The sequence below is a fragment of the Mytilus californianus genome, unplaced genomic scaffold, assembly GCF_021869535.1.
Source record: "Mytilus californianus isolate M0D057914Y unplaced genomic scaffold, xbMytCali1.0.p SCAF_8, whole genome shotgun sequence".
NCBI classification, from domain to species: Eukaryota; Metazoa; Mollusca; class Bivalvia; order Mytilida; family Mytilidae; genus Mytilus; species Mytilus californianus.
Window position 1 is genome coordinate 35,700,868 of NW_026262734.1, and position 23,504 is coordinate 35,724,371.

Below are 23,504 nucleotides of genomic sequence, written 5' to 3' on the forward strand. Positions count from 1 at the left end.
GAAATCCGTTTTGACAAACTTATTGATATTATTAGATACGCTCAACATGAAATATACGGAGATGCTTGTGTGGAGAAAACTGTCAATTTGTTGACAACAAGAAAGACCCAGAATGACCCATGGCTTCAAAAAGAGGAACATTTTTTAAGAAGCACATGTAACATTACTAACCCACCCCCAGTAGATAACGACACTAAAGTCAGAGAGTGCTTTCTCAATGGATTAATTGAAAATATAACAATTAGATTTATGGATGCTGACACAATCCATCAGTTGGCCATTTTAGACCTTACAGGAACAGACAACATTGAAACAATGTATGGTTTTACAGAGATAGAAGCTCTGGCAAATACATTTGACATGGACCCTGAAACTCTCCTTATTCAATGGCAGGAATTTATAGCTCTTGTGTCATCAGCAGAACTTACAGATCGTTCCTTACCTAGTCTGCTAGAGCTATTTCATTCACCTTGTCATAACCTATTATCTATGTACCCTCTTGTTGCAAAACTATTCAGTGTTGCAATAATACAACCACTCAGTACAGCAGAGGTGGAGAGAATATTCTCTCAGGTCAAATTGATAAAGACAAGTCACAGGGCAAACTTGAAAACACAGACATTAACAAAAATATTAACTGTAAAATTAAACTGTGATGAAACTAAATTTGAAAAAATTCATGATCAATGTGTGACAACCTTCTTCAAAAAGAAAAACAGAAGACTTGTCAATGTTGTTTAATATTTATTTGCATTTGAACTCTTCTTTGAAAAAATCTGTAGTTCTGAAAGAGAAATGAATATAGTAATGACTATTAGTGCTCTCAGTTTGATTTTATTCTAAATAAATGATTTTTAAACTGGTATATAATAGTATAGAGTATTTAACTTAGCTACATGCTTGCTAAAAATATGTCATTATGTTGTAATATTAAGTATTTGAATTTTTTCAGTGAGAACGCGCTAAAGTGCCCTTTTTTAAAAACGCGCCCCTCTATTTTCAAATCCTAGCTGGAACACTGAGTTTCATGACAATAACTTGTGTGTAAGTGTTTGGATATTTCTGAAATTGTACTACAAGGTTCCATATCACAAGGGGAAAGCTGGAATTGAGTTTGGGGGTAATTGCCCGAAACGTTTAGGAATTGGGGGCCAAAAAGGGGCCAAAAATAAGCATTTTTCTAGTTTCCAGACAATAACTAGTGTTCAAGTGTATGGATCTCTCTGAAATTGTACTGCAAGGTACCATACCACAAAGGGAAGGCTGGGATTGAGTTTGGGGGTGATGAATCATAAGGGGGTTCAAAAAATTTGGGGGGGGAATTTTTTTTTTTTCTTTTTTTCCTTTTTTTTTTCTTTTAAAATTTTCCATTTTAAGTTGGTTATTTCTGATTAATATTTAAAAGCAAATAATAATGATATGGTAGGAGATACACACCAAACAGGATGTGTAAATTATTATATAATAAGTATTGTGCAATAGCAAGAAATTTTCAATTGCACAGTATTGCACAATTGCAAGAAATCTTCAATTGCACAGTATTGCGCAATAGCAAGAAATCTTCAATTGCACAGTATTGCGCAATAGCAAGAAATATCCAATAGCACAATATTGCGCAATAGCAAGAAATTGTCAATTGTACAGTATTGCACAATAGCAAGAAATATTCAATTGCACAGTATTGTGCAAAAGAAGATACTTCGTATAAATTGCTTTTTTCTTGATCAATTTGAATGGGGTTTTATTCTTGAATTCTTGGGGTTCTTTAATATGCTGAATCTAACCGTGTATTAAGTTTTTGGATTTTGGGCCCCGTTTTTAAATTGGTCCACATTGAGGTCCAAAGGGTCCAAAATTTAACTTTGTTTGATTTCATCAAAAATTGAATTATTGGGGTTCTTTGATATGCCGAATCTAACCGTGTATTTAGATTCTTAATTTTTGGTTCCGTTTTCAAATTGGTCTACATTAAGGTCAAAAGGGTCCAAAATTAAACTTAGTTTGATTTTAACAAAAATTGAATTTTTAGGGTACTTTGATATGCTGAATCTAAACATGTATTTAGATTTTTGATTATGGGCCCAGTTTTCAAGTTGGTCCAAATCGGGGTCCAAAATTAAACTTTGTTTGATTTCAACAAAAATTGAATATATGGGGTTCTTTGATATGCTGAATCTAACCATGTATTTAGATTTTTGATTTTTGGGCCCCGTTATCAACTTTGTCCACATTGAGGTCAAAAGGGTCCAAAATTAAACTTTGTTTGATTTCATCAAAAATTGAATTCTTGGGGTTCTTTGATATGCTGAATCTAACCATGTATTTAGATTTTTTATTTGTGGACCGGCTATCAAATTGGTTCATATTGAAGTCAAAAGGGTCCAAAATTAAACTTTGTTTGATTTCATCAAAAATTGAATTATTGGGGTTCTTTGATATGCCAAATCTAACCGTGTATTCAGATTTTTAATTTTGGGTCCCGTTTTTAAATTGGTCTACATTAAGGTCCAAAGGGTCCAAAATTAAACTTAGTTTGATTTTAACAAAAATTGAATTCTTGGGGTTCTTTGATATGCTGAATCTAAACATGTGTTTAGATTTTTTATTATGGGCCCAGTTTTCAAGTTGGTCCAAGTTGGGGTCCAAAATTAAACTTTGTTTGATTTCAACAAAAATTGAATATATGGGGTTCTTTGATATGCTGAATCTAAACATGTATTTAGATTTTAGATTTTTGGCCCAGTTTTCAAGTTGGTCCAAATTGGGGTCCAAAATTAAACTTTGTTTGATTTCAACAAAAATTGAATATAAGGGGTTCTTTGATATGCTGAATCTTACCATGTATTTAGATTTTTTATTTGTGGGCCCGCTATCAAATTGGTTCATATTGAGGTCAAAAGGGTCCAAAATTAAACTTTGTTTGATTTCATCAAAAATTTAATTATTGGGGTTCTTTGATATGCCAAATCTAACCGTGTATTTAGATTTTTAATTTTGGGTCCCGTTTTTTAAATTGGTCTACATTAAGGTCCAAAGGGTCCAAAATTAAACTTAGTTTGATTTTAACAAAAATTGAATTTTTTGGGTTCTTTGATATGCTGAATCTAAACATGTGTTTAGATTTTTTATTATGGGACCAGTTTTCAAGTTGGTCCAAGTTGGGGTCCAAAATTAAACTTTGTTTGATTTCAACAAAAATTGAATATATGGGGTTCTTTGATATGCTGAATCTAAACATGTATTTAGATTTTAGATTTTTGGCCCAGTTTTCAAGTTGGTCCAAATTGGGGTCCAAAATTAAACTTTGTTTGATTTCAACAAAAATTGAATATATGGGGTTCTTTGATATGCTGAATCTTACCATGTATTTAGATTTTTTATTTTGTGGGCCCGCTATCAAATTGGTTCATATTGAGGTCAAAAGGGTCCAAAATTAAACTTTGTTTGATTTCATCAAAAATTGAATTATTGGGGTTCTTTGATATGCCAAATCTAACCGTGTTTTTAGATTTTTAATTTTGGGTCCCGTTTTTTAAATTGGTCTACATTAAGGTCCAAAGGGTCCAAAATTAAACTTAGTTTGATTTTAACAAAAATTGAATTCTTGGGGTACTTTGATATGCTGAATCTAAACATGTGTTTAGATTTTTTATTATGGGACCAGTTTTCAAGTTTGTTCAAGTTGGGGTCCAAAATTAAACTTTGTTTGATTTAAAAAAAAATTGAATATATGGGGTTCTTTGATATGCTGAATCTAACCATGTATTTTGATTTTGGACATTGGACCATAATAGGTAAATTAAAAAAATTGAAGTTCTTAGACCACATTCTTTCTGTGTCAGAACGCAGAGTTGGAAATTATAGCCCGCCCGACCGCCCGAGACGGCCTATTTTACGATCGGGCGGTCAAAAATTAAATTTCAACAGTCCGGTGGACGGTCTATTTTTGAAGGTGGCTGGGATTACCTTTTTCTATTTTTGGAATGAGTTCTCAGTATTACCCCATTCATAACAGCACGTAAGAAACATGACTGTCAATTAACCTTGTACTACCACGTGTTTCCACACGATTTCTGCAGGGAACATGGTGATACCTGTTGTTTGTAAGATCCGCACTCATTGGCTTGTTGGTATCGAATCGTCCAATCACGATCGCGTTTATTGAATAAAAAATAAATATATATAAATAAATTTGTTTTGGTAAACTCGATGTCTTTAAGACAGTACTTGGGCCTTTTGTCGCCGAAAAAGCGAACTGCTGTTGAATCAACAGAAAAAAATAAATTGTATGATCAGTCTAAGAGGAAGCGGGTAATTGTTCCTGGTTGGAAAACGGAGTTCGAGTGGTTGATTTGTGACGACTCGCATGGTAAAATATTTTGTCAACCATGCCGTTCAGCGTATGGGCCCTTGGCTGTCAGAAAAGTACCTGAAAGATTTCGGCGATATGCAAAAGGCCCGTTTGTAGTTGGTTGTGCAAATTTAAGGCACGATGCCCTTACTACACATGCAAAATCCGATGGCCACAACTACGCAGTTGAATTTCTGAAAAATCGAGGACAACCAACAGGAGAGAGTGTAGCTGAAAAAACAGTACAAACCCTCAACAAGGCATCATTTCATAGACTTGAAAAACTATTTAGGAATGTACATGCCATAGCGAAAAAGTCACGGCCTATTTCTGATTATACATGGCAATGTGAGCTTGACATCCAAAAGGGTATTGACTTAGGAGACACCTACAGAAACACCAAAAGTTGCAAGGAATTTCTGGTTGCTATTTCGGAAATTGAAAGGGGTAAAATTGAGGAAAAGATTGAACTAGCCAAATTTTATACCCTTATGTCTGATGGATCCACTGATGTTTCCGTTATTGAAAATGAAATTGTCTACATTCATTTTGCGCATAGAGGTATTGCCTACTGCTATTTCCTTGGGCTCATTCAGTGTGAGTCTGCTGATTCCAAAGGAATATATGCAGCAATTCTACAAGCTTTGAATTTCAAGAACTTGACGGTCAATGATATTCTTAAGAGAACCGTAGGATTTGCTGGGGATGGCGCATCAGTGAACACGGGACAGCTGAATGGTGTTATTGCACATTTTCGAGAAAATGCTTCCTCTTCTGTAGTCATGGTCCAGTGCATGTCACATAGAATTGAACTTGCATACAAAACTGCTTTCAAGGTATAAAAAGAACAAATTATTAGGTTTGTCTTGTGTTTATTTTTACTTTATTCTTTTACTAATAAGGGTATGTTCTTTACTAGTATACTGTTAATTGAGGTACGTTTGACTAGATTAAATGCAATCCAAACATTATTATTTACAACTTCTGGTTTTTCTGTTAAAGTCTCCAATTTTTATCATTTTGTGTATCAATCTTACACTGCCACAACAATAAAATAAATTATAAATTAAATTTAAATAATACTTCATTCTTCAACATTATGTCATATTCATAACAGTAATACATGAAAAATTTTACAATAGTTATGTAGCTCTCTAATAATCCAAAATAATTCCAAAAATCCACTTTTAGGTAGCTCCAGTTTTTACTAAAGTCTTTAGTCTCCTAGATGATCTGTTTAAATTTTACCACAAAAGTCCTAAACAGACAAGCAACTTGAAGCAGACCTTTACCGCACTCAAGATCAAACAGACAATGCCAACAAGGATTGGTGGTACCCGATGGTTAGGACATGTTCAGACTGCCCTAAACAGTCTCTGGAAGGGATATCCTGCATTTGTCACTCATCTTGGACAGGTAACCATAACGAATTGTCAATGCACTTAGATTTAGAATTAAAAATAATTTGGCTTCGAGCATCACTGAAGAGACATTAATTGTTGCTATGTGCATCTGCCAAATCTGGTCACTCACTCACTGATGCAGCAAAATTGGTATTTTTAATTTTACATGATTTTTCAATTTATTTTATATTTAAAAAATGAGTACCATACATGTAAGGTTTGTAATACTTTTCTCATACATCAGACAATGATTTTATATTTATACTTTGCCAAGTGAATTTTTCAATGAAGACAGTATTTTTTATATTTTATGCTTTAGCTTTCTTTTGATTTTCTATGAACTCATTCCCTCTTAACTGGTAGTCTGAGTCTGTGCATTACTTATATACTACATGTACACATTTCTTTTTCAGGTTTCATTACACAACACTCAGAGTGCTACACAATCCAAGGCAAAGTATCTTCTTAAACTTCTCAGAAGCAAGAGTGTTATTGTATTTGCCCATTTCATTAATGATGTTGTCAATGTACTGACCAAGCTTTCCATGTGCCTGCAGCAGAGAGCTACTTGCCTTTATGAAGTTCACCAGGATCTAGAGTGTACCATAGCCAATATACAAAAACTAGAAGCAAGGTTCATTTCTATTCAGCTTTAAACATAATACAGGCTTGCACATTATCAGCTTCATTTTCTCTTTGTTTGTCCTTTACCAATAACTTTTTTATTGAAACTTATCCAGATATCACTTACATGTTTTAATAATCTTTTATTATTTTTTTTCAAGTGTCATTCACTTCTTACAGTGCAGTTCTTAGGAAAGGACAAACAATTAGACCTTAGTCTATTAACCATGTAGAGTAGACCATATTTTTTTAATACACTTCTATATCATATGCTTTTAATACACTTCTATATCATATGCTTTTAATACACTTCTATATCATGTGCTTTTAATACGTCTTACCTCATGTAATATATGCATGTCATGTATAATAATCTGCTTTAAATCTAAAAACCTAATGCACTAATTATATATCTGCATATGATTGACAGATTATTTTTTGTTGATCATGGACTCGTGTTAATATTCACAGCTAACTTTTTTATAGGCCAGGTCCAGAATTAAGGAAAGTTAGAGAAATTATTAGTAATGATGGCAAATTTGAAGGTGAACTCCTTGTGGGAAATGATGATTGTGAGGGCCAAACAGTAAAGGTCTTAAAAGCTTTGGTTGAGAGTCTTCAAAAGAGGTTTAAGGATGTAACAGAAGGTGTAAAACAAGCTACCAAGATTGCTGATTTAGCCTCATGGCCTGCAACTATTGATAATGAACCTGGTATATTTGAAAAAATCAGGGCAGATCTGTTCTTTTAAAAATTAATTTCTTAATTAACACTATCATGCTGATTTTTGTTTTTATAAAAGTCATATTTTATAATGCTTTGCAAACAGAAATTAATTTTCAAATTCCTTGAAATGTTGATTTCTCTACAAACCTGAAAATAAAGATAGATATTGGTGAACCATATAGACTAAATATACAGTTTTCTCTGTGCTACAGCAGCAGTTCCAAATTTCCAGACAGTTTGTTATTTCTAAGTACATGTACCTAATGTATTTGCAGATTACAATCACAGATCTTTGACATTGCAGATTTTCAATTTTATTTAATAAATTTGCAAATTTGATTTGAAATTGGAAGTGTTATCTATTGCAGAGTTTGGTGATGAAATGGTGAGCAATCTGGTTGACCACTATAGACAGTTATTGGATCAGACTGATGGTGTAGATGTAAGCAACATAGAACCAGAGTGGACAATATTAAAGAACCTATTGTATAAAAAGTGAGTTAAACTGCAATTAGAATTCAGTATTAAATGTCAAAAATGCTGAGTTTTGGTGAAAAAAAATGTTCAAGTATTTTTTGTTTTACAGATAAAGGGCTTTGAAAAGTAAACCAAATTGCTTATACCATCTCTATTCATGATTCATGCAATGATAATTGCTGTATGTCAAAACACATTGTTTTAAATATTTTATGGCTATGTATCTATTTTCAGTCATAAAGTCCATGAGATGAATTGGAGCACAATCAATGATCTGTACCAAGACAAGTGTGCCAATGCACTGAATGTAATAGATCTAGTGTTGAGTCTACCAGCAGGAACATCAGAATGTGAGAGGGGATTCTCACAAATGAAAATTATCAAAAACCAATGGCGTAATAAACTGAAGTCTACATCAATGACATTACTGATGACAATACAATTGCATTCAGATCCAATTACACAATTTAACCCTGAACATGCAATCCACCAATGGAACAAGGGGGCTAGAAGACGACCAAACTTCATGCAAAAAAAGGTGAAAAAAACTGTTGTTCAACAGATGGAAGAAATAATGAATGTCATTGAGGATGAAACACAAGAACTTACAAATACTGTAGATAATTTGGAAACTGCTGCTTCCTGCCCTGACAAAGCTGCTGACTCTGACAATGATTCTTGTTTTTCTGACATGGAGGAGGGATTTTATTCTGGTGATGAGATTGGTACTGGTAGTGACAGGAGTGACATTGACTGAGTTTCAAATATTGTGAAAATGAGGAGCAATAAAATTATAAATGAAACCAAAATTTTATTTTTATTTGCTTAAAAGTAATTTTGTGGAACAAAGGTACAAACAAAGGCATGCTGAATTACACTGAAGACAAACTAACACCCCCCAGTGCCCACCCCAAATTCTAAAAATGAAATCACACCTTGCTTCTGAACAAATGGTCATTAGGCTTAGCAGTGTCTGCTTAAATGTGCACTTGTGAGTCTTGTTGCAGTGTGTTTTACATAAGCAGTCATAAGTCATTTTCATCACAAAAAATCCTGAAGTTTATCTAATAATACTTCTAGTCATTAAAACATCTCAAAACACAAAAACATAATTTAGAATCTTGAAGGAAAATGGGTTGGATTTTTATTGCATTAATTTTCAGGGCTGGTAAATTTTGATCAGGACAGGTAATTTTTTTATGCAGCCAGCCCTGTGGTCTGGTAGACATTTCCAGTGAGTTTCCTACCCTGCAGAACGTATGCTGTGTCAAATATTTAATCACAATCCAAATTCAGAGCTGTATCAAGCTTGAATGTTGTGTCCATACTTGCCCCAACTGTTCAGGGTTCGACCTCTGCGGTCGTATCAAGCTGTGCCCAGCGAAGCATTTTATTATACATTGTACCTTTGTTTTGTTGATTTTTGGTTGCTTAACATCCATTGGTAAACATTTCAAGTTCAATACTAGTTTTGAATAGAAGTCAACTATACATGCTTCTGAAACAATTAATGTATAACACTATATATTCATATATTTCAGGTACATGTATGATGATGAAGGCCTCCCAGAATGGTTTGTTATGGATGAATCAAAGCATACCAAACGGGATTTACCTGTCACAAAGGTAAGGTATTTACTGTTCATATGTATGTTCTGGCAATTTTCCTTTTATGAAAGAACCTTTTTGAAAAACTCAGTTTGGTCATGCTGTATTTATCAGAGGGTATTGCCCCAGTTATGATATTTTTTGCGACATTGTAATGGAAAAGAAGTAATATGGTGTATTAATGCATGTAAAAAAAAAGATTCAGACATTTGAACAAGCACAAAGTATAGGAACACCGCTTTTATTGCCTGTCTTATTATCAAAGTCACAATGAGGACTTTAGCAAAGTACAAAGGCTTACATCTCACTAACTATTTCAGACAGCCAATAGCTTTTTTGAACCAAATTTCTGGCTTGATGTTGATAATTTAACACCTATGCATTGAAGAACACTGGTTTGAGTAATATTTAATAATTATAGACCAAAGAAATCTTACAAATAATGTCAATAGTTTTCTTAATGATCTGATACATACAAACATTAAAACATTTGTGTTAACAGTCAAAGATAGTTAACCAGTAATTGATGAGTTGCCAGGGCCAACAGTTTATACAGGAGTGGTCAAATTTAACATTTCGTTTCACCTAAACTGAAAGAATAACTATATCTAAGTAAATGTGTATGATTTAAGGATGAAGTTCAGAAGAATAAAATGATAAAAATAAATGCATGTAAATGTGTATGATTTAAGGATGAAGTTCAGGAGTATAAAGTGATAAAAATAAATGCATGTAAATGTGTATGATTAAAGGATGAAGTTCAGGAGTATAAAATAATAAAATAAAAGCATGTAAATGTGTATGATTAAAGGATGAAGTTCAGGAGTATAAAATAATAAAATAAAAGCATGTAAATGTGTATGATTTAAGGATGAAGTTCAGGAGTATAAAATAATAAAATAAAAGCATGTAAATGTGTATGATTTAAGGATGAAGTTCAGGAGTATAAAATAATAAAATAAAAGCATGTAAATGTGTTTGATTTAAGGATGAAGTTCAGGAGTATAAAATGAAGATGAAAGATATAGATGCTCGTCCTATCAAGAAAGTAGCAGAGGCCAAGGCTCGAAAAAAACATAGGGTGAGTACATGTCTTATCCATTAAGTTATGTCATTATTAAGAACCTTGATTATAACTTGTTCTGGTTCTGACTGAGCTGTTATTGTGCTAGGTATTAAGTAGACCTTTATGTCTAGTATTTGGGAACACTAAAATTAGGGAATTTTTAAATGTGATTTTGAATTTATTAGGAAGGAAAATTTTATGTTGAACTTTACATAACTGGCAATTCTACAAAATTTGAATAAGATTTTTTTGGAGGTAGGGCTATATGGATAATTGTTTTGCAGGTTAACCCATGAATGTCTGTTTGACAGAAAAAAATCAAGAATTGATCATTGTATCAAAAATTATAAAAAGCTGGATACATTTCAGAAATAGTACAGGTATTTTTAATATATTTTTACACTATGTAGTTTAACAGCATAAAAGTTCCTACATAACCATAAACTTTCATATCTTTTGACCCTTGCATCTTAAAGGAAAGTAGTGGAACTTAAAATAGCTTGTTACCATAAACTAGGCTACTGTAAACCTTAACTTTGATATATAAGACATAAAAATTCCAATATTAATTGACTAGGTTGTCAGTTTTCCTGCTGAAAGTCGGTGGTTTCTCCACCTTCCTACACCAATACAAACTGACTGTTATGATATAGCAAATAGTACTGAAAGTAGTTTAAAACAATCAAGTAATCAATCAGAAATTTCAATTTTCAGTATAAAATCCTTTTTGTTGATTGTAGGAAGGTAAACGCTTAGATAGAGCCAGGAAGAGAGCTGAAGCCATCTCTGACACAGTAGATATTACTGAGAGAGATAAAATGCAGCAGATTAAACAGTAAGTTTATTATATAGTGGATAGACTTGGGTTGTTATTGGCTAATGTATGATTACATGTTAACTCAATGCTTTTCATTGGTATTAGTTCTTACCTCACATGGTCAAAAGGGAAAATGCTATTGCCATCATTCGGTTATGTTATAGTCCGTATACTTTCATTCTCGAATTTCCACTCCTAAAAATGGCTTCAAGCTTTTTTGTGAGTGCGGCCACTTGTGTTGTTTCGACACATCTAGTTTCTTCTTTTCATCATTATTTTGATGCAAGGCATATTTCTGTATTACAAATTTTGTCTTTAGTTGGATGAGAGTAAACATTTTAGTTTTTATGATTTAGATCCATCTCTCATTAGTCCCCTACTGAAGGTAACTTTACGTTTGCACTCTGTCCGTCTTTCTGTCTGTCTGTCTGGCTGTCCATTCGTCATTCCGGCAAATCAGTTTTCCACACTTTTTTCCGTCATGCTTGAAGATATTGATTTGATAATTGGTATATATAGTTTACATCATGACAAGTTACAGATCAAGTACGAATTTTGTTCCGGTCTAATGATGTCTTCGTCAGCGTCATCGTCGTCTGAAGACATTTGGTTTCCGGACAATAACTTTAGTTTAAGTGTACGGATATCTATGAAATTTGACCAAAAGGTTCAATACCACAAAAGGAAGGTTAGAATTGTTTTTGGGGGTGATGGTCCTAACCGTTTAGGAATTAGGGGCCAAAAAGGGGCCCAAAACAAGCATTTTTCTAGTTTCAGGACAATAACTTGTGTATAAGTATTTTGATTGCTCTGAAATTGTACCAGAAGGTTCAATACCACAAGTAGAAGGTAAGGATTTAATTTGGGGGTAATTGCCCAAACCGTTCAGGAATTAGGGGCCAAAAAGGGTCTAAAACAAGCATTTTTCTAGTTTTCAGACAATAACTTGTGTTTCAGTGTATTGATGTCTCTTTAATAAATTGTACCACATTTTACAAAAATATTTTTTTTGGAAAAGGGGGGGGGGGGGGGAGGGGTAAAAAAAAAATTTTTTTTGGGGGGGGGGGGGGGCAATTTTTTTTCCACAAGATTTAAGAAATTAAAAAGAAAATTTCTTCAAATATTTTTTTGGGCAAAAACATTTTTTTGGGGGGTGTCTTTGTATATATAGTATTATTTTTGGAAGAGGAGGGGGGGGGTGGATAAAAAAAAAATTATGGGGTAAGAAATTGTCAATTTTCCAAAGAAAAATTTGGGGTCACAATTTATTTTGCTAATTCTTTGTATATAGTCTGAAAACAGATTTACTAAATATTGCGCAACAGCACAGTGTTAATCAAAAAAGCTAGAAATCTTCAATTGAATATAAATTCAAATCATTTAACCAATTTCAAGTTCTTTGACTACATTTATTCTGTGTCAGAAACCTATAATGTGTCAAATATTTAATTACAATCCAAATTCAGACCTGTATCAAGCTTGAATATTGTGTCCATTGTTGCCCCAACTGTTCAGAGTTGGACCTCTGTGGTCGTATCCAGCTGTGCTCGGCGAAGCAGTTTATGTCTAGAGTTATGGTCCTTAGACTTGAAAAATTCACTAAAATAATCAGTTTACCACACTTTTTTTTTGTCATGCTTGAAGATATTGACTTACTATTTGTTATATAGTTTACACCATGACAAGTTATAGATCAAGTTAGCATTTTGTTCCAGTACAATGAATTTAAACGGTAGGGGACTATGCATTGCCATGCAATACCCTCAGAATGCTTGTTTATTATAAGTATTAAGTCAGCTATATCTGTTCGTTAGATTATTGTGTACATGTCTGTTAGACAGGATTATCCATACCTTGACCTCTATCAGTGTTAAGACTTAAGTTTTCATTTTCGGGTCTGTTTCTAAGTTACTACATTGTATAAAAGATGGACTATGTACATGTTGGTACATAGGGTCAAGTTTGTTTTCAAGATTATGTCAGTTTATTTTTAAAAGTAATAGATGGACTATAAAGGGTGTAAAGTGTACATGTCCAATTGTCATGGTTTGATGATTAGTGATAAGCTTTTCTCAGTGTATTGCTTATTACTATTACTATGAGAGTATCAATGTAAGGTCAATAAGTTGTACATCTTTGTCGATAGTTAGTGATTTTGCCATCACTCTTTATTTTTTGCCATTTATTAAATGATTTTAAAAATGATCAAAGTATTTCTGATCAATTGTCACTTAAATTTGTAAAGGAAAAAAATGAATGGTACAATATTTTACCTGGCCAAAGGTTTATGATCCAAAGCTATTAAAAGGACACAACAGGTTTCATAATTTGATGGGTATTTTATACAAAGTCCTCAGAAATGGTCCTGATTATTTTTAACTGTAATTTGTTCCATGTTTGACTAGAGTACCAATTCTGGATTGTAAATATACTTAAGTTCCATTCATAATTTGTTGTAATGTTGTACTTAATATTAAAGTGTCTGTTGTTTATACTGTACATATTTCTCCTTTGGTCAGTGGATGTGTATTTTGTAATAATAAAAAGTATATAACACCTGAGTAAACATCCAAAAAAACAGTTACCTCCTTGCAAAAATCGTTTGACCTGACATTGAAAACCTGCCTGAGTAAGTCTCTGTCCTTAATTCCAACTTGCCGAAATATGTGCCCAATGAACAAAATCCTCAAAGTCACACATAATGAGTTCCTAGTACATTTATTTTTAGCAATATTTTAATTATCCTGATTTTCTTCAGAACTCTCCATTTGAACTCATGATATGTAAAATTAAGCATTTAGTACTCATATCAACAATATAATCAACATAATTCAAAGTCCTGCGACTCTTTTCACAAAAAATCTTACGATTAAAATTGATTGTAAGTTATACTGAAAAGTGTATGACTTACACGAGTATTTTTCCTCTTAAGATTTTTTGTGAAAAGAGCCGCTGCTCTATCCCATTATAAATAAACTTCTGTGTAAATACATGTATTGTGTAGCAGTGCCAGTGGTATCCAGGTTTGAATGAAACATAAATCATAAATGAACTATAACTTTTATTATTTTATATTCATCATTTAATTTGGCCCTTGAAGAATCTCCTCAGCTAAAATTAAAATTTTTGCTCCATGCCTAAACCAAGAGCCTATGTGCGTATTGAAAAGTAGCAAAGTATAGACCCCTGGCTTGACATCACACCAATCCAATTGGAATGATGGTTCCAAATACATGCATGAGGCTATCAGGAAGCCTATGAGGCTATCAGAAAGCATATGAGGCTATGTCTGAGGAAGCCTATAATGAGGCTATGAGGAAGCCTAGTAAGTGGCTATGAGGAAGCCAAGTAGTGTTGATGTTGAATTGGTGTTGGAAGGAATTTGTATGAAATTTGACAGTTTATCCCCAGAAATTCTTGGGGGATGAGTGAAATTTTTGAAACAACCAGTGATAAAATTTCATAAATGTCCGGACATGAAAGACTTGCTTCAGATGGGGAGGTTTTTTATCTGATCCATGCCTAAACCAGCAGCCTATGTGTGTACTGAAAAGTAGCAAAGTATAGACACCTGGCTTGACATCACACCAATCCAACATAGCTCCTAAAAGTAAATTATTGCACGGCTGGTTGCTAAGATATGAATTGGGGTTGGAATTAATTTTTTAAGCAATGTGTATAACATATACATATACAGAAAAAAATCAATAAAAATCTTATATAAACTGTGCTGAGATTGATTCCCCTGTCATGGCAATATTGAAGGGGTAAGGTTGGAGTTGGTTGGTGGCAAGTTTATAGCTACCAGTAAGCCACTTTTTGAGAAAAAATTATTCTTTTAACTGCTTAGTCTGCATTGAAAAAACTGGACACTAAAGGCAGCATGTACTGGTTTTCAATATACAACTTCTTAATGGGATATTCCTAAATGGGAGGAGTAAAACTACACCCAAGTTTATGTGCAAACAAACAAAGACAAAGGAAAGCCAAATGCCACAAGTGTTCACTATTGACTAATTAACAAAACATGTATATTTGTAATGGAACTGATGTAATTAAATCACCCTGCTAAGAACACCAGATAAACTAACATGTAGCTGATTAAGATATGATAATAAATCTGTTTCTTCTCAATAGTAAAGAAAACAAAAAATCCTGGGAAAATCCTAAAATAATGACTACTGAGTGTAATGGAAATCAAACTATGTATAAACATAACTTATATAACATATAAGTAACTATTAATGATCGTCAATATTAACTCATACAATCAGTCAGTCAGCATTGATTTTTCATATGTCCACACAATTTGCAACGTTTACCATAGTTTCATGCTGAAACTGTAATTGACAGAAAGACCAAAACCATATTGAACTTGATAAAAAACTTCGATTTATATTTCCGTTAGAAATGTCAAACTCAGACGTATTTAGTCTTTGCCTGACCTCACTTTTGATATGAAATAACAAACAGACGGTCATTGATTGTATTAACTTCTGTGTATAATCCTCTGACAATGAAGAAGCACACCCAAATACAAGAAAGATAACTCAATTATAATTTTCCTAGTATTGAAATACCTACTCACAATCTGTTTACATACTTATGACTGTAGGATTTAAAGGTTTATCAACTGATTTTAATCTTTAGCTTGAAAACGAGTAAATGGACTCCTCTTTTTAAGTCTCCCAAACGAAGTTTGGGAATACTTATTGGTTTTGCTCAGTTCTTCTTCTTCTTCCTCCGCTGCTTTTAAATTTGAACTGGTCCCCACTCGTTCTCCAAAACCGCTAGTCAGATTAACTTAGGTTCCACAATATGTTGGACTAACATGTCTAGTGGTGCAATCAGGGTTTTGTTTGTGCAAAGAGGGTTTATAAAGGGGTACTTTGAAGGTCTAAAAGAAAGGAGGGTTTAAGTATAGAACCCTATGTGATTTTATTTTTTAAAATTTCAAAATGATTATAAATTGAAAACTGTTTGTGATAGACACAATCTTTTTATTTGAAAATGTTGTAAATGATAAAGCACATTAAATGAAACAAAAGGTTAGTCCTCAGGGCTTATCCCCACCCCCTACCATTTGAGAAAGTTTTAATATCTTGTAAGTGGTCAAGATCCCCACCCCTAAACCATATATATTCCTGTTCGTCCTGTCTCAAACATTTGAATGACGTATAGGGTTAGTCCCCAGGAGTTCCCCCCACCCCCAATGTTCTAATATCTTGTAAATGGTCAAGATCCCCACCCCTAAACCATATATATTCCTGTTTGTCATGTCTTGAACATTTTAATGACGTATAGGGTCAGTCCCCAGGGGTCCCCCCCACCCCCAATGTTCTAATATCTTGTAAATGGTCGAGATCCCCACCCCTTAACCATATATATTCCTGTTCGTCATATCCCGAAGATTTGAATGACATATAGGGTCAGTCCCCAGGGGTTCCCCCACCCCCAATGTTCTAATATCTTGTAAAAGGTCGAGATCCCCACCCCTTAACCATATATATTCTGGTTTGTCATGCCAAGATGATTTGGATGATATACAGGGTCAGTCCCCAGGCATCACTAATGCATATAACTTTACTGGACCAAACCAATTTTCACTGGACTTTGCCAAATGTCAGGCGACCCTGGGAATGACGAATTATGGAAGCTTCGTTTGGGGGACTTCGTAACAGCATCCTGTTACAATCATTTCTTGTTTAAAATGGAATTTGGCTTTATTATGAGTGAAGATTGTTTGTACCATTTTATGAACAAATCACTAATGATTTTTTTTTAAGAAGATAAATAAACAGCTAAAAATGACGTTTATTTTTTTAATCATGAAAATTTAATAAAAATTAATTATAAAGTATGCATTTCTTGTAAAAAAATCATAAAAGGTTCTTGTGCATGATGAAAATGTACACATTTTTTTGCATATATCACATTGGTTCTAATATTTATTTCTAAAAGATAGCATGCTGTATTAAAAAATAATGTATATGAAATAAATAGTAAAAGTAAACTTTCTGTTCATTGTTTTATTTTTAAAATGTTGGAAATATCACAAACTTTGTAGAAATCCATATTTAGTCAAGTTTTTCCTCAATGCCAATGGACTGAAAAAAAAGCTATTTTGGGTTTTGAAATTTGATGTATGGTAGTTGGATTATATCTGTAGTAAAAAAGATAGAAAAAATATATTTTGTGAAAAATATTAATAAATATTGTTTTTTGGCAAATTTCAAAAAATATGCATTTATAAAATATCCCTGCAGATCTAAAAAATAATTCAAGGAGCAATTTTATATATATTCAACATTATTTATGAAAAACTATAAATAAAGTTAAAGATGATAGATAAATGGCAACAAAAAGTTTAGAAAATAAAATTGAGAATGGAAATGGGGAATGTGTCAAAGAGACAACAACCCGACCATAGAGCAGACAACAGCCGAAGCATAGTTTAACATTATGTTTTATAAATACTCCATGCAAAATAAAGCGTATTTCAAAAGTTTTCATTTTATGTTATACAATAAAGCACAATACACTGTGAGACAGCAACCCAATGATATAAGCAGTGTTCTCCCCAGGGCCTTTTAACATGTTTAGCATCATGGTAATATAATGCTATATTGCTAGAATGTGATGATGCTATCTGAAATTAGCTTCTTATAGATAGTGTTATGGATGTGATGCTATAGTTTCTAGAAACAAGATGGTATTTCATAATTTCCTGTTTACCAGGATGATATAAGAAATTTCTGAGGAGAACACTGATAAAAAAATTTAAAAAAGACAGACAGTCTTCAACAATCATGACAATAGACAATTGTTGATACCATATGTCCAACTCTAAAAGCTTGTACATTATTATTAGATCAATTATCAAACAAATTTGTTCTCATATTTAGGTTTCCTGACAGAAATTCAGTGGCCTCTTTAGTATATCACACTACACTACATTATTAACAGTTTTCATTTTTACATTATGAAATTATCTACTTATTGATTTTCTGAGAGCCATTATTGACGAAGGCTATGGCAACTTTGGACTTTAACATCCCAGCTAATTGACAATCTTCATTGGATTATTGCCTAAGATATTGATATTCTATAATTAATAAATGACCTAATCCAATACCAAATAATGATATCAGATTCCTAAATTGGCTAATGTGACTAAATTGATTATTGATAATAAGAATGCAATTTACAAGGGATTGTAATTGGGGATGGTTGTATGAAGACAAAAAATATTTGCAGTTTCTATTACTTTTACATGTATTTATATAGATGTCAGACTACCAATTCAAAATCCCTATCTATTGAACCAAATTTTTCAATTTTCACAGCTTTCTAAATATTTTACCTTAAGTTTAACTTCATAGAAACCAGGTATATCCTGATTTGTACATGTATCACCTTTCTACATGCCAATTTTCAACCCATGTTTAAAGTCTTGTAGTAAAATACCAACGTTCCAAAGGTAACTACTACCATGACTACTAAAAATAACCCTTGGTTTTCTGGTTTTCTGGAAATCTTAAATAAGTATACTATGGAACGCATTAATCCTCAATTTTTAATGCAAACTCTGGATGGACAAGTAAATTTTGGCTCAAAATGCTCTAAATATATTTCTTTCATCAACAGTTTCATTTCTTCAAATTTGTTGGTTAGTTTAAGTAGACAATTTCCATTCTCAATTTTAATGACATCAAAAGCACTATTTTTGTCAGGAAAGGGCTACTTTTACATAGGTTCTAAATTGGAGTGAGTGAATTGGTGGTCTGACAACTGTATAGTTTAAAAAATTAATTAATATATTATTCGGTTAATAATTTAAATTCTGCATAATATAATTTCCAGAAGAACTGAAGGGACTTTTCTATAGCAATTACCTCATACCAGATCTTGTAAACAAGATAAATTCCGAAATTATTTATGATATGAAAACAGAATAAATGAATGACTTGCCAAACCAAATGATCTGGGACTACAAATTGACAGATGGGTGTCTCAATGTACCAGACTCTTGCAGACTCATCTTCATATGCTGATCAGGACCTGTATCCAAATATTCATACAATTTTGAAGCTACTATTGACATTGCCGGTCAGTTCTCTTGCTCATGTGAGAGATCTTTTTCTGCTCTCCCTTCGACGTTTAAAGACATGGTGCAGGTCAGCAATGACCGAGGACAGATTATGTGGTTTAACCATGCTTTACGGACAATGTTGGACAAGTGAACGCAGAAGCTGTTCTCAAACAATGGGATTTTATTGGCACAAGAAAGGTCAAACTAGCATTCACAGACAGTGACTAGGTTCCACTCTTTGGGCTTTATTAAAGTGTTATTAAAATGTGTGTTATTTTCAATGAAGTGTTGACCACACCCACTTGTCCCGCTTTTTCTACTATCAAACATGTATCCTACTGCAAATTAAATGGATACATGTTTGATGGTACAAAATTCGAGGCAAGTATCTGTCAGCTGGCTCTGATTGCCTAATGCAGTTCATTATGCAGTAAATATGAAACAAAATGAATATAACAAGTTTTATTTCAAACCCTAATATTACAATTTTCGGAAGGGGGTCCAAAGCCCCCTGGACCCCCTATTATCTAGAGGGCCTCAGTCGGCAGCCCAAGATCCTTGCCTCGTCTGTTTTCGATGCCTAGTTACGGCCCTGGCAGATGGTCCAAGAAAAATTTAATCAATTGTTGAAAGCTCGTCTCTTGAGAGATGACTTCAAAATCAAATCTGTGTGTATAGACGATTTAGAGTGTTGAAATTACTATGACATTGTTTGGTTAATCTATAAGGCCTATATGTGTGTATATATATATTCAAAGCAAAGTTGTAATCATGTCAGTTTTGGAAACAACTTGAAATATGGAACTTGTTTCCCTCATGCATTGCACAGATTCCTTGTCTGGGTTCGGCTTTAACTTATGGTTCTTTTTGGTTTTATCAGCTCAACATTGGTTTTTTTGTTTTTTTATACGACCGCAAAAATTAAAAAATTTTTGGTCGTATATTGGTATGACATTGGCGTCGTCGTCCGAAGACACATTGGTTTTCGCACTCTAACTTTAGTTTAAGTGAATGGATCTCCATGAAATTTTACCATAAGGTTCAATACCACGAAAGGAAGGTTGGGATTGATTTTGGGGGTTATGGTACCAACAGTTAAGGAATTAGGGGCCAAAAAGGGGCCAAAAATAAGCATTTTTTTAACTTCCAGACATAACTTGTGTGTTAGTGTATGGATTTTTCTGACATTGTACCACAAGGTTCCATATCACAAAGGGAATGCTGGGATTGAGTTTGGGGGTAATTGCCTCAAAATTTTAGGAATTAGGGGCCAAAAAGGGGCAAAAAACAAGCATTTTTCTAGTTTCAGGACAATAACTTGTGTGTAAGTGTATGGATCTCTCTGAAATTGTACTACAAGGTTCCATATCACAAAAGGAATGCTGGGTTTGAGTTTGGGGGTAATTGCCCTAAACATTTAGGAATTTGGGGCCAAAAAGGGGCCTAAAAACAAGCATTTTTCTAGTTTCCAGACAATAACTTGTGTTCAAGTGTATGGATCTCTCTTAAATTGTACTGCAAGGTACCATACCACAAAGGGAAGGCTTGGATTGAGTTTGGGGGTGATGAATCATAATGGGGTTCAAAAAATTTAGTGGAGGAATTTTTTTTTTCTTTAAAATTTTCCATTTTAAATTGGTTATTTCTGATTTATATATAAAAGCAAATAATAATGATATGGTTTGAATAGGTAAATTAAAAATTTTTAAGTTCTTAGACCACATTCATTCTGTGTCAGAAACCTATGCTGTGTCAAATATTTAATCACAATCCAAATTCAGTGCTGTATCAAGCTTGAATGTTGTGTCCATACTTGCCCCAACTGTTCAGGGTTCGACCTCTGCGGTCGTATCAAGCTGCGCCCCAGCGGAGCATTTTATTAATATTTTAGACTCGGGCATCACTATGAATCATTTATTATTTCGTTTTCAGAATTTACAAGAAAGCAGGCTTATTATCAACCAAAAAGAAAGAAGTGAAGTATGTGGTGGCCAAAAAAGGTAAACGAGCAGCTCGTCCATCTGGCCATAAAGGCCCTTATAAAGTTGTAGATCCACGAATGAAATCAGATAATAAAAGACAGAAAATGCAAGATAGAAAGAAAGGTGGAGGAAAAGGAAGAAAGAAAAAATAAATATTTATAACAATCTATTGCTTATCATATTTTTTAATTGAATATCGTACAATAAAATCATCAGATGCTGTCCATATTGATTTTCTCTTTCAAAAATACTAATATGTGCTTTGTTCTTCTTAAATAAGTACCAGTAGATGTGGTATAATTCCAAAAACCACTATCCATCACAGTCACTACAGGTTATGGTACAGGATTCAGCACTGGGTAATGATTGATACCATTTATAGGTCAATTTAAAAAGAACACTCTTGAGCCAATGTGAAAAATTGAAAAAGAGACATCTAGTTCTTCAATTATAGTCAAAAATATTTATCAATTAGATAACACAGGACAAAAAAAACAACCTATACACTACATTCTACAGACAGACATTTAAATATAATAATATGAAGATGTATGATTGCCAATGAGACAACTCTCCACCAGAGACCAAATGACATGGAAGTTAATAGCTATAGGTCGCCGTATAGCTTTTAACAATGAGCAAAACCCTGTACTGTATAGTCAGCTATAAAAGGCCCTGAAATGACAAATGTTAAACAATTCAAACCAGAAAACTAACAGGCTTATTTATGTACAAAACAATGAACGAAACACAAATATAATATACAGTAACAAATGACAACCACTGAATTTCAGGCTTCTTACTTGGGACAGACACATACAGAATGCGGCGTGTTAAACATGTTTGCTGGCATGCCAAACCCTCCCCCTAATTTGGGACTGTTGTGTAGCAGTTCAACATAGGAACAAACTATGTTTGTAAAATGGCACATTTTCAAAAGTCAAGGGGCTGATGAGATCGTCTAGTTGTAAATAAATTTGTTTTATTGAGGGTTCCACATCCATGACATCTATATATTTATGCTACTAGGAGTCCAAATGAAGCAGATTAATTTAAGCAATCATAGGTCTTTCTTAAACAATAGACTAGTATCTTTATTTAATATATAGATATAAGAAGATGTGGTATGAGTGCCAATGAGACAACTCTCCATCCAAGTCACAATTTGTAAAAGTAAACCATTATAGGCCAAAGTACAGCCTTCAACACGGAGCCTTGGCTCACACCGAACAGCAAGTTATAAAGGGCCCCAAAAATGACTAGTGTAAAACCACTGAACAACAGGTTCCCGACACAACAGAACAAAATATGAAACACACATTTTCAAAAACCAAATTATAGTAAAGTATATTACAGGCTAAAGCAAACTTGTAGAGTTCTTTAATGGAAGTTAACCCCAACAGCTCTGACACTGAAACAATTTATATATACCGGTAAATCCAGCGTGATTCTGGACAGAAAAATACAAAAATGTATAACAGGCATGAGAAGCTGGTGTTGGGTCCTCCTTTTTTTTTGGACGATCAATGCATTTGAATGGGGACATATGGTTGGAACCCCCCCTTTTGAAATTGGCTGGATCCGCCCCTGCTCCTTTTGGAAATACTCTTAGTTTGTGACAAAATTTAAGATTTTGTACTTATTGTTAGTTCTGGTAAATCCAAATCTCCACTTGCACCACTACTGTTGAGCAGTGAATCAGGATCCAAGGCTAAGAAATTACATGATGTTTACCTCTGTCCCACTCAATATATCCTTGTTCCTATGTGAAGGTCCATTCGAGCAGAGTGGGCTTTAACAGCCAATGCATTTGTCGATCTGTTCAATGGATTAAATTGTGACTGATAATAGGTTATGATTGGGAACTAAGCCAATTTGTCAAGTGGCAAAACTCTGGCACAACAAGGTTTAAGTATAATAAAATGTAACTAGATTGGATATATTGAGACCCTCTCTACATGTTCAAAGATCATCTCATGTTGATTGGGTGGCAAACAAGATGGCATTGGTATTAATGCATAGTTAAAATTGAAGTCACATTTAGCAACTCACAAGTTTATCTTCTCTTCAACTTCTGTACTAAATTTGAAAAGATTTTGTATAAAATCTCTTCTACAAATATCTTCAGCTGAGTTTTCAGGCACATGTATCTAGAAATTTTGAAAGGGTTTTCGAATGGGTTCCAGCCTAAATGTCTCATTTTTTCTTGATTAAAATATAAATCTGAAGAAAAGGACATTGTTACAACCCAAACCCTCTCTGGATCCACCAATGTTTTGATTGTGATTGACCAGGATCAAAACCAGTACTCATAAACCAGATGTGCATTCAGATTTTGAAAAAGGAGGCAACGTTAGG

The 23,504-nt window shown here is 33.5% G+C and overlaps 2 protein-coding genes across 5 annotated transcripts in view; both read left to right on the forward strand.

Moving 5' to 3' along the window:
• The window catches only part of LOC127712210 (pre-rRNA 2'-O-ribose RNA methyltransferase FTSJ3-like), a 47,371-nt gene extending 26,001 nt beyond the window's left edge, over positions 1–21,370 (forward strand). For 2 of the 3 annotated variants that reach the window (XM_052218514.1, XM_052218515.1), the window contains exons 15-18: positions 9,123–9,207; positions 10,178–10,270; positions 10,996–11,090; positions 21,097–21,370. In XM_052218514.1, coding sequence (XP_052074474.1) covers positions 9,123–9,207; positions 10,178–10,270; positions 10,996–11,090; positions 21,097–21,298 — 475 coding nt within the window. In that variant the 3' untranslated portion in view covers positions 21,299–21,370. Of the gene's footprint in view, positions 1–9,122; positions 9,208–10,059; positions 10,104–10,177; positions 10,271–10,995; positions 11,091–21,096 lie in introns of those variants that run through there. The other variant, XM_052218516.1, reaches the window with a different exon arrangement.
• On the forward strand, positions 4,206–8,590 carry LOC127712212 (uncharacterized). Of its 2 annotated transcripts, XR_007986993.1 has the most exons (5): positions 4,206–5,187; positions 5,543–5,767; positions 6,168–6,388; positions 7,473–7,599; positions 7,816–7,829. XR_007986993.1 is itself a non-coding variant. In XM_052218517.1 (2 exons), the coding sequence occupies exons 1-2, from the start codon at positions 7,487–7,489 to the stop codon at positions 8,336–8,338; spliced, it is 636 nt and encodes a 211-aa protein (XP_052074477.1). In that variant the 5' UTR covers positions 6,830–7,486; the 3' UTR covers positions 8,339–8,590. The 2 variants fall into 2 exon arrangements, 1 of the variants encoding a protein (XP_052074477.1); XM_052218517.1 differs by lacking the exons at positions 4,206–5,187; positions 5,543–5,767; positions 6,168–6,388 and having other exon boundaries at positions 6,830–7,599; positions 7,816–8,590.
• Positions 21,371–23,504: the final 2,134 nt, after the last annotated feature.

Excerpts from the sequence above, each read along its gene's own strand:
- LOC127712212 (XM_052218517.1), top strand. The coding sequence starts at position 7,487 with ATGGTGAGCAATCTGGTTGACCACTATAGACAGTTATTGGATCAGACT. Across the intron at positions 7,600-7,815 it reads AAGAACCTATTGTATAAAAA|TCATAAAGTCCATGAGATGA; the intron begins GTGAGTTAAACT and ends ATCTATTTTCAG.